This window comes from Accipiter gentilis, chromosome 9 (assembly GCF_929443795.1).
Source record: "Accipiter gentilis chromosome 9, bAccGen1.1, whole genome shotgun sequence".
NCBI lineage: Eukaryota > Metazoa > Chordata > Aves > Accipitriformes > Accipitridae > Astur > Astur gentilis.
The window spans coordinates 35,291,815-35,304,291 of NC_064888.1; the positions used below are offsets into that span (position 1 = coordinate 35,291,815).

The window sequence follows — 12,477 nt, forward strand, 5'->3', positions numbered from 1 at the left end:
TAATGTATTTAAATTCAGACAGAAGTGTATTTTTGTCTGAATGATGCAATATTCAAGATGCTGAAGAAGTGTGAAAGAGATTGAAACTGCATATATACATTTCAGTATTCAAAATTCAGGCAGCTCAACTAAATTTTAGAATGGGAATTAGAAGGAGAAACTGTAATACTGCTTTTGACTTTTATTTCAGAAAGATGTTGCTGGACCTCTTTTCTCAAATTTAGGTATTTATCCATAGCACGTGGTTTTTATTATGCAAGAAGGAACGGCTATTCATATTTCTGTGCAAGTCATGTAAAGCTATGCAATATCCAATTTTACTGTGACAGTGTTCCAAATGCTACATAAACCAGTCAGATATAAATGCAAAATATTCTATTACGCATATAATCAATACCATTGTGTAAATTTATGTGGAGAAATAGTCATTTTTCCCTGAAAAGCATATATGCCAATCTTTAGGACTGATCACTGTTTAAATGAAAAAATAAGGATGGTATTGGTGATAGAAAGGTGTATCTGCAGGTTGACTCCTCACGAACCCTCTTACATAAATTGTATCAAGTAAATCTATTTGTTAGCAAGGTAATATGTATGTAAAATACAGTATTACTGGTACAAATTTGATGTTTGTGTTCACAGTTGCAGTTCTTAATAGCTTGATAATATCTAACATAGAGATTGGAATAAAATACTGGTTACATTACACCACATGTAAATAATAAAAATGTACTGTGTCAGATATGAATGCTGGTATTTGTGTAATACACTATTTATACACACAAAAAATCAGCATGAGTCTTCCAGTTTAATCTATGCTTTATAGCTTGCTTATAAGCACTTGTTACTGAAAAAAATGTAACTAGCTTATAGAGGCAGTGCCTGGAAAACATTTAATGGAAGTAGAATAACAACAGTAGTAACTGAAAGTCATGAGTCTATTCACTGAACAGAAGAATGCAGAGGAAAAAGAGGTAATCTTAAACTACCTACATAATATCAGATAAAAATTGAAATGGAATTTAAACTAACTTTCAGATGAAGCAAAGTGTATGGTGTTGTGTGCTAGCCTTGGATAAATAACTTTATAATGGCAGCCAATTTAGGTTAAGAATTAGGAGACTGCTCCATTTCGGAAGTCCTTGTCCACGCTTTCTGTTCTTCTGACATAATCTTCAAGAGGCTCCAAGTGAATTATTTCTTCCATTTCACATCCATAGAACTGGCTGTGTAATCCTCATAGGCTCTTTTGAATAGGCTGGTTTCTACAGGAAATATTACCTCGTGGCTTGCTCTTTTTGTGATTTACGTCATCAGCTGGGAAGATGGAGGGGAAAAAAATTGGAAATTTCAGGGCCACAGGCAACAAGGAGTCACTTAACTTCTCTGGTTTTTTTTACTGCCATGGTAAAATATTTTCCAATTGTGTTTTATTCTTCAGTCATAACAGCTATTGTGAATGGTTTTATTTGGTGTCTCTTTGCAGTTATTAATGATGTGATGTAAAATGTGGATTTAAGTGCCAGTTTAATGAGCTGCTACCAAATTATCCTTCTGTGAGTTTTCAGCAACTAAGTAGGTATATTTGCAGTTAAATAACTAAGAAACAGTAGTTGGAAACTGATTTTAGCTCAATAATTTTACAGTTTAGTAGCAAAGTGTCTGTCTGTATCCATGTGTACTTCGAGCTACCTTACGTTACATGCTTCTCACAGCTCACAGCAGTTCGGTTTCTGCCAAGTTTCTCCAGACAGTTTCCCCGTGATTGAGTACAGGTGTTCCTAACGCAGCTGAAGTAGCTGGAGCACTGAATTCTCATCAGCCATCTCTGGTGGGGCAAAATTAAGGTTGACAGAGAATTAATCGTAACTCTTAATTTCATATTTTCCAAAAGGTTTGGGCTTTTTTTTGTTTGTTTGTTTTGTGTGTGTGCTGAACTCACACATGGGAGAGTATGAGATACTGCCTGGCACCTGTAACAGTGATGTATTTGGGATTTAATCAAGAATAGCAGATAAAAGTTTAATAACATTATCCATTTGAAGATATTTTGATACATTGGTATAAAAATACTTCTTAAAACAAATCCTAGTTATTGCTGTATTTAGAATTATAGTGAAAATTATTTTGTATACTTAGAACTCCTAGTATTGTGTGTTAGCAAGAGTAAGCCTTAAACCTGTGTCTTTTGTACATCTGTTCCAGGGTCTAATTCATGGCTCGTACCAGAAACAAAAGGAGCAATTGTGCAAGGTGGATATGGCCATACTAGTGTCTATGATGAACTGACAAAATCTGTTTATGTCCATGGTGGGTACAAAGCATTACCTGGCAATAAATATGGATTGGTGGATGATCTTTACAGATACGAATTTAATACTCGGACATGGTAAGTGGGATTTATAAGGTAGGAAAAGAAGTTATTTGTTACTGAAAAAGACAACATAAGCACAGAGTAAGGTGGAGTAAGGTTCTAGTAGTTAGATAGGCACTTCTATATCCTTTGCATGTTGCAGAACAGTACGTTCTCTGCAACAAAATGGAAGAATTGTGGTGAGGGATTAGACTTTAGCCAGTGGATTAATGGAGCTACGCATTGAAGGAATGGCAGGGAGGAAGCTTTGCACATGTTCTACAAGTTAAGAAAAGTTTCTCCTACCCAGGCATAACCACTATGCAGAAATAGTACACGTGTATTGTTTCCACATGGTATGGATATAGTGCTGATGCACATTCAAGTACCTGTTATTTATGTAAGTAGAGAAATCTAAGAACTGTGGAAGGCTATTTTTCACAAAATTCCTGGTATTGTATAGGGATCCTTAGTTATTAACGTTCTTGGTATTTATTTTTTGTCAGTTCCTTGTCCCTCAAGTTTATTGTAACTTATGAATGCTACTTGTATGTTACGTATAGAAAGCGACCGTAAATGGTTGTTCTTACCTTAGAGATGATTTGAGATCAAGAACTATTTCTTGGAACATTTTATTCTTGAAATTCAATATTTGTGTTGAGCACTAATGGCTTAACTTTAAGCACACAAGACTTGCTCTCAGATGTTGGAAACTTGTGGGTTTGATTTCACTGAGACTCTTGATTTTGAATGCCACTAACTCATGGCACATGGAAACATTATTACATGATTTTTTTGTCCCTTTTAATGTATTTTTAATGCTTCCTTATTATACTCTATTCTTGGAACAAAACATTATTGTATCCTTTGATGGTCCTGTTCAACAATATAATAATAATTATTGGAAGGCTTTTTTTTATTCATTATTCATACAAAAACTAGTAGTGAATGCTTGTATCTCCTCTATACTAATGTGGCATTCTCTGCAGCTTGTGGAGAACTTTTTTATTCATGAGTATTACACTGGAAGTCAATTGTACTATGGGACTGAAAACTGGCTGAGGATGGGGTAGTGACACTTACGTAGTAATAAAATCTTTGTTTGCTGTCTCTGTGACATCTTATAATCAGTAGTCAAAGCACTCAGTGAGGCAACTGAGCCTGAATGTGCCACTGGCTAGGTGGGGTACGAGGAAGAGGTGGAACCACAACGGCTTTCTCATGCCCATATACACGGCTTTTTTCACACTTGCATTTGCTTGTCATCGCTGTCTCTGCTTTTCTGTTGCACTCACTCTCTGTTTCTCTGTGTGATCTGGCTGAGGTTCATATGCTTCACTAAGTCTTGGTATACAAAGCTGATTACTTGTTTTATTCCGTGGCCTGTGGGTTTTTATTTCTTCATATCAATTAGGCATAAGCTTTGTTTCTTGGAATGTGAGGGGGTGACATTTTAATTCCTCATGTGAACATTCTTTCTAACATATGATGGAGAATTACAGTGTTTGTAATACCTGCATTGCTTTGCATTACTTGCATGCTACTCAGTGGGTAATTGGGGGACAATGTGGTGCTGGTCTTAGATAATGGCCTGAAACAGTGGAAGCACCTGCTGGCTCCTGGGTATTTCTATTACCATTAAAATACCATGCTGCTGCATGCAATGCTTGGCATAATTATAGTTAACGTGGACTAATGTTTGCAGATACACGTGTATGTGCATAAATAATGAGTTCAGCGTGAAGTGTGCTGAGACTCTCGCATAATTTACATGGGGTTTATATGTGCTGGAGAGTTCTGAAGATTGCTCTCATCAGTGAGGCTAATGAATAGTGAAAATTATGGCCAAATTAACAAACTTGGTCTGTATTACACTTCCACTTCTGCTGGATCTTGGGGAAAATTTACTGTTACCACGAGGGATGAAACTCAGCACACAATATGCAGAAATTAGGGGGAGCAAAACCCACGTACAATGTGGGGACCAGGGCTGGGGCAATGCAGTTGGGTGACAAGTGGAAAAGTGAGTAGCCCAAAGAAAGACTGCAGGGATTGCTGTTATATACACTGTGGAGAGTCCTTAGTTTTCTCCAGAACACTGTACTGTTCTTTAGGCCTTTAGTGATCAAGACAACTATTTGTAGACAGCTGCAAGGCAGTATAATCAACACAGAGCCTAGTGTATAGCAATTAATGTAAATTAGGAGATAGGGGCTGTAGAAAACTGGTGAAGCAAAAGACAGAAAGAAATCTATAGTCCTAATGGAATAAGGACAATGTGTTCTTATATTATCATTCTTTCAACTCATAGCAGCAGTATTCCTCCATTAGTAGTTGAAAATAACTATTGAAAATAATGTCTTGTTCAATTTCCCTGTCATTCCTCATTTTGTATGTTGCTAGCTGATGAGTTGAAACCAAATATCATGTTTTTTCTCAGTAGGTGCCATAAGTATTCTGTATCAAGCTCATTCCTGGTTACAAAACCATGTGTACGTGGTGCTCTGTTTTCAAATCAGAAATACAGAACAAAAATGCAAGTTACTTAGAAAAAAGGGTTAAAACCAGAAGGACATCGGTGGGTATGCTGGTGGCTTGAAGGAATTATCGTATTTGTAAGCAATTAAAAAAAAATCTCATTTACTTTCATTTAGTCTTTGGTATTTCCTTTGATATTACTTTCTAGGAGTAGAGGGCAATTTATTTAAATGGCAATATGGGAACTTTAGGTTTAATGCCTTCCTCTCAGCTTGTTTAAACATATGATCTCTTATCACGTAAAATCTATTGATTGATTTACATAAATAATAAAAAAATTTGATTGATTTACATCATGATGTCAAAACAATAAGACATACTTGAAACCCTCTCCCCCAAACCCTATGATGATATAAAAATATTGAACATATTATCAGTGTGATCCAAAAGAGACAGTATTATTCAATCAGAAGGAAAGATTGTCGAGTCAGTATGTTTGGTACAGGAAACGAATGACAAAACAGTTTAATTGTAAGTATGAGCAGTGTGCAGTAAGACAAGTGAAAGTGAGAGTCTAAACTCAAACTGTTAGATTACTGAGACAAGTAAAAGGTTGTTAGGGGAATGTAAATAATATTCTGTACTGGTGATCTAATCAGCTCTTCACAAACATGTTTACAGCTGGTCTACTTAACTAATTCAAGCTGGCAAAACCCACAAATGGTTACTCTCTCCCTTGGTAAGATTTATTTACTGTGATTGAATCAAGTTTGTATTCTGTTCTTTCTACTAGCCCCACACCTGCCACTTTAAAATTGTAGTATTGATAGCTCTTGGCTACTGTTGGGCCCATGTTACTGCTCTGGCACAAAGCAGACCACACAGACACAAGCTAAAATGAATGAAGAGAGATCAAAGACTCAATGTGCGTGTACTATTTTTTTTTTTCGGTATTGAAATTCTGTATGTTTGATTTGCCAGCCTGAATATATTTTTGAAGCAGTGCAAGTGTTTTTCGACTTCTACTATTTCTTTTACAGGTCTGAGTGTTCAATTAATAAAAAATACCAAAACCAAACCTTCTACTTTTCCAATACTTAGGATGGTTTAAAGATTCTTTTAGCCTTCAAAAGAATTCTTTATTGCATTTCTTGAATAAAAACCTGACATGGCTAAGGATATGTAAGAATAGGAATTAATAATATGAATGGGTTTTCATTCAGTTTTGAGTAAAATTTACCATATCATTAATCACTTCTGAAGAATGTAAACATGATACAATTTATTTCAGATACATTATTTGACAAACTGTTTTTTTAATTAAAAAAAGCATGACATTTTAAATGAATGCTAAATATATTTGTTGTCACATGAGAAAATTCATAATCTTAGAAAGAATCTGAATACATTTCATCATTTTTACTAATAACTTTAGTGTTTTCCTTGTATTTTATATTGTTTTAATCTATAAATTTTCTTGATGCACGTATACAGTTTATCACATGTTAGTATGTATTAATTTGTTCTTATATATTGTAGGACTATTTTGAAAGAGAGTGGTTTTGCAAGATATCTTCATTCAGCTGTCTTAATCAATGGAGCTATGCTCATTTTTGGTGGAAACACTCATAATGATACTTCCCTGAGTAATGGTGCAAAGTGTTTTTCTGCTGACTTTCTTGCATATGATATAGGTATGTATTGTATTGTATTTTTCTCATTTGGGTTTTAAATACCACAGTGTTTCTTTCTTAAGTCTAGCTAATGTGATTCTTTAAAGTCTTGATCCCAAACACCTTCAAGTTATTTATGAATTATATTGTAAAAATTAAAACCAGGCTTCTCTTCCATAATATTCTAAAGTTTTTGCTTTGTGGGACAAAGCATAGTAGCTAAAATGATAAATTTCAAAAAATGTGCCTCATACTGTCTTATATGAATGACGGACATGTTACCAGATGAATTGCAAGAGTTTGGTGCATTTTGGTGCTAAGTGTGTTGAACAGAGACCCTAGTGGCTATTACCTCCAAGTGTTGATTTATTTTTGATACTGAATATCTACATAGTACTAATAAAATATGATGATGGAATTTAAAAAGCAGAACCCCCCAAAACTCCAACCCACAACCCTGCCCCCCCCCAACATGAAACCAAAACATTTCCCCAAAAGTAACACTTGGGAGGTTCCTAAAAAGGTTTGGAGTTGGCAGTTTGGAAAATGCATTGCTCGGTGCTTATATCAAGGCATCACAGTGAGTCTGAATTGAAAATCAGGGAGTGGAGAAGCCAAGGTAGGCAGCAGTCTGAAAGGTGAGGCAGGGCTAGTCAGGTGGTGATGCTCAGGAAACTAAGAAAAGTTAAGCTGCTGCAAGCCGAAGAGCAATGTGGAAACACGGGAAGTCCACGCCACCAGAAGCAGAGTGTAGAGAAGCAGCTTCTTGGGAGACGGACTGTGGTATAGCTGGCTGTAGCTGAATGGATACAGGTTGGGGCTGATAGCTGAGATGCATGGATTTCGATGGATAGCTTCCTCTGACAAATTGCCCTCCCTGTTCCTACCTTTTAATATGCTTTTCAGGTCAGAGTACTAATTAGAAGATTCCTGCCTTTGAGACTGAAGTACATGATCAGGATAACTACCTCGGTATATGTCTGTTTCACATGGAGCAATACCTCACCCACAGTCTAGCGTGAGCAGTCTTGTTGAGTGGGAGGAAAATTCTGGGGGTTACTCCCTCATATAGATTAATGGGATAACTACATTAAATGAGTCAGGGCAATAACAGGCTATGGAATACTTTTGCAACATTACATTAAGGATAAACTGTGTTTCCATGGACAACAGCACAATGAAAAAGGCTAAGCTATTTGTGCTTAGATGGGACAGAAGGTAGTCTTAGGAGGATGGTGCTAAAAACCCCGTTTACTTCTGAAGCACCAAAGCCTGCTAGCATGCAGTACAAGTTTCAAAATACAGAATTCATTCCCAGTTACCCAAGTTCAAAAGTAGAAGTGAATAGTAACAAAAGAACCTCACAAGACTTTGCTGACAACCTGTTGGGAGGAGGCTGTACTGTCATTCAGGGAGAAGAGATGATTGGAAATGACAGTCCACCTGAGATAACGTTTAATGGAACAAGGTGCAAGTCATACACTTAGGAAATGATAAGAATTTTCTCCTACAAACAGAAGGAAATGACAGTGGCTTGTGTGTCCAAGTCCAGAGTGGCATGTGACTGTGGAAGTGGCCTGTGCGGTCCTAATGAAAAGAAGAAAGCATCGATGTCGTTCTCAAGGCCCTAGATATTTTTGTAGAATTTTGGCAACACACATTTAAGACAGACAAACTCAAACAGAGCCCTGCATGGCCTTCAGGTTGACTGAAGCATGAGGAACCTGTAGGAAATAATAGAAAGATGTGTGATATATTTAATTTCACAACAGAGTAGCTGAGACCAGAAAAGATTGTTGTTTATATGATAAGAATACACTTTGGAGGAAAACTGTTTAAGGTGAAGGACAGTCTGGAGATAAGACTAGGTGGGTCTAAGCTTTCAGTCTGTAGAATGGTTCCAACCATTAGAGCTGTACAGGTATGGAAAAACCTCCCCATGGGATTGTGGAGGCTGTAAATCTAGGGCAATTTAATGAGTCCATAATCTGTTTCCTGTCTTGTTTATTGCCGCTGCTATTCTTACCATAAATAGTTTTTCCCTTCCCTAATGTTCATGTCCATATTTTATGCATAGGCTGCAAATATAAACACACAGGTCATATTTGGGCCAAAACCACAGCCACTTCTCCTGTGTGCTAAAAATGGGGAAATGTGTCAGAGCAGTCTGGGAAATGGACTTGTGCATGATCCTGTAGAGAACAGCCCGTGGATAGTGCCTGGATCTATTTTTGGCAAGCGTTTATCAGCTGACTCAGTGGTAGGGAGGGTGAGACATGATCTGTTTTATAGGGCTATTTGATGGCTCTTTATGGCTTTCTGTATAGGTATCAATGCAATGTGTTTGCTTTCATGCGAAAATAATCAGTAAATTCAGTACATGGAACATATATGTGTTATTTCCTGCCACTTTCACCAAGTGTGTGAATAATGCTTTTTCAGAACAGTTGAATTTTTTTTATTGTATCCCTGTATTACATATTCTGTAGCTTCTTGTAGGTATCTGATGGTGTAAGCTATTGATTTTGCTCTCACTTCAGTTTACATCTGTTTTTAATTTTTAATGAATAAAAACTCCCTCATCATTTTAGAGGATAATATTACTTATTGGTCTACATTTATTTGTAGACTATGCACTTGAGAATCAGTAGTATGTGTCCCAGGATCTGAATAAGTGTAACTTTCTGACTTTCATGCGCCAGGAGTTTTTTATCCTACTTCATGAAAATGTTGTGTGCTATGTGTCGTTGTGGTGTTTTGTTGTTTTTTTTTAAGGTGGAACAATATTTTGGTTTTTCTAGCTGATTACAATATTTAATACAATATCTGACTTTTCTTGCAAGTCACATCCTCCATGTGTTATCAAAATGATGAAGTACAAAAGAAATGGATGTAGTAATTACCCTTAAAAAAATTTTAAATCTGTGAAGATTGATTTGATTCAGACTTAATCTTCTGTGTTATTCATTTCACCAAATAAAAACCGCAATCTCACAGCAGTTAAGACATTAGGTTAAGACATACTTTTTCAGAAAACAGTAAATACTTATTTTACTAAGAATTAAATAATTATTGAATGGGTATATTTCAGAATTTTATTTACTTTGTATCATGAGTTTTTGAACAATACTTGGAAGAAAAAAATGTATGATGCTATCAGTATCATGTTTCCTCGATACCTTGCAAGTGATGGAGTATTATGCTCCATCTTGTAAAAAATGGGTCCTGTCCAGAAACCAGCTGAATCCTGGAGATAGAGCCTATACTATTTATGTTCAAGTTGGGCTATAGAGTACTTCTGATTATATCTCTTATTATATGTGACATAGTCTTATGGATAGATTGCCTCAGCTTTTTTTTATCTATGAAAATGCTTACTGTTTTTCATATTAATGTGAAATAACTATTTGGGGGGATTAATCTCAGTTAAGTTTAGCTGTCTAAAATGTTGGTTTCTAATACGATCTGGTAATAGAGAGTCCTCCTCCAGTCAATGGAGGGAGATAAGTATCTCCAGAGAGCAATTAATTTTACCAAGCGTAGGACAGAGTTGCTCTTTTTTTCTTCTTTTGTGGAATCAGTCATTACTCTCTAGGTACTGAACTTGGTCTACATGCATAAGTTTCAGACAGTTTAAATGTAAGTGTCATGAGCCAAGAGCTCAATTCAGTCATTTTAAATGCTTACTGCATCTGAATATATTTGGTAAAGCTGAAGACTCAGAGATCTGGAGATGTTAGAAATACTATTATGATGCTCTAATTTTCATAGTTTAATATTGTTTGGTGTATTTATTTAAATAGCAGTAAACGTATTTAGATAAGTCTGCTGCATAAAATGACCTTTAGAAACCTGGCCTTTGGTAAGCTTTTGTCCTCCTCTGATATTTTACCACTAGACTTGCTGCCAAGTTGCTCTGGCAGCTCCTTAAAGATCCACAAATGGTTATCCTCATAGAGGTGAGCTATTTTCCAACCATGCTGTTATTGCTTACATTATGCTGAAAAAGGAGCCTTGGCAATAGGGACAGAGCTAAGTCTTGGATGCTGTGGTTGACCTGCAGTTTTCTGAGTGATGTTGGTTATGGCTTTTTTTTATCTACTGGTCACTGGAGTGCCATAGTTACCTGTTCAGTATGTAAAAAAAGAAGCTGAAGGACTTCAACTGGTGAGATCCTGCCTATTATGGATGTAATGTCAGTGTTCAATCTAGGACCTTTATTCAATTCTTCCATATAGCATTTTGAAAGATACTTGCAGCAGTATCTTGCAGCAGTTTTCTCATTTAGAAAAGGAATTCTAATAGATGTATATAGCAAAACCCCCATGTTCACTGCTTATGAAAATCTATGCTCTGTGACAGCTCTTTGGAAATCAGCGAGTTACATATGCAAAGGACAGTTTGTGTATAGTCATCATATGTAATAATGACAGTTAATACAAACTGGGATGTGCATGTCTGAAAAACTGGCTGCATACTTTTAATTAACTAATAGGGATTTATCTTTCAAAAGGAGATATTATCTTGTTCTTCAGTCTTTGCTGTGTAATTGGGAAACTATGTATTAGGATCTGTACTCCGAGTTCTCCCAATTCCTTAGCACTACTTTGTAATATATAAAAATTGCATGCCTTTGGGAGACTTGAGACATGGTAGAAAGTAAGTAGATAATCACCACTGACTTTGGATTCTACAAATTGCTTAGATGCCACAGAGATTAGTTTAAATAAATGTGTTATAGAACTAGAGAGGAAGCATGACACGTGTTAGTATTGATGTTTTGCTTATGTTTTCTTCTTGGTACAAAGTTTGATGTTAGTTCAGTCTGCTTTTTTTCTTCAGAAGCAAAATCACACAAGTTTGTTACTGCTGGCCTCAAGTTTATCACTGTGTTTTCTGCCTACACAGTGAAGAGCAGTTCAACTAGGCTAGTGTGCTGGGGAGTTTTTTCTGAATATTTGATTAATTTAATTATGTACATCATATTAGGAATAGAATACACTTCAGAGAGAAACCATGATGATGTGTCTACCGTACAAAGTTCTAGTCCCACTCCTGCTCCAAACAAAGTATTATTGTTTTGCAGAAGTTAGTCTAATGAGTACACATCTCAATAACTGGGCTGAATTCTGTGGAAGGATGAGAGCAGTGAAAAAAAAATAAAATTTCATGCAAAGTAGTTCTTAATTTTTTAAACATTTATAAACAAAATGAATCCACATCATGAAGGCATCTAATTCTTTAGCCATGACTAAGGATTATATGGTGCAAATTGGGAAAATTTGAGAACATTCTTTATACATGTATTTACGTGAATTTAAGCAAATATAGCATACTTGAATCAGCTATCAAATGGGCTCCAGTGTAATCAAAATGAGCTAAAAACTATTATGGATTATTCTTGCTGCTATTGGCCTTCTGGTTTTGCAACAGTCATGGAAAGCCCTCCCAGAGAAAACAGAACTCTGTAGTATTGTCCTGAAAAATGCCAGAAGTTACACTGTGAATATTCAGTCATACTCTGCCTTCTAGGCTATATCAACAACCAGCTTTTTGTAACAAGATTATGTCTGGTGACCAGATTTGGAGCAAGAATCCTACCTTGCTCTGTTCTCTGCTGTAGGCTTGGGAAGAAAAGAGGGGTGCAGCATTACAGTTTCGTTTCTTCACTTTTATTCTCAATCTTTGTACCTGGTGTGAAGGTTTAAAAAACACATCATGTGTGTGTTTTCCTTATGCTGCCCTACAATTAATGTTACAGTGCTGATAAATGTATTTTATAAATTTGATTTACAATTTGTATGACATTAGCATTACTGGAAATCTTTTCTTTCTCTAAATGTGTAGATGGGTAGTTGGAAGTTCATGTCCATGTGGGTTTCAGTTTTCTGAAGGAGAGCTCAATTTTCATGCTGGGGAGCCTGTTGAAGTACTACTTAAAACTAAAATAACCCAACCACTACATTATGTATT

General features: G+C 36.1%; 1 protein-coding gene across 4 annotated transcripts in view; it reads left to right on the forward strand.

Annotated features, from left to right (window-relative positions):
* Positions 1-12,477, forward strand: part of ATRNL1 (attractin like 1) — a 544,479-nt gene that overhangs the window by 85,283 nt on the left and 446,719 nt on the right. For all 4 annotated transcript variants that reach the window (XM_049809569.1, XM_049809570.1, XM_049809571.1 and 1 more), the window contains exons 9-10: positions 2,206-2,389; positions 6,371-6,525. In XM_049809569.1, the coding sequence (XP_049665526.1) occupies positions 2,206-2,389; positions 6,371-6,525 (339 nt within the window). The remainder of the gene's footprint in view (positions 1-2,205; positions 2,390-6,370; positions 6,526-12,477) is intronic.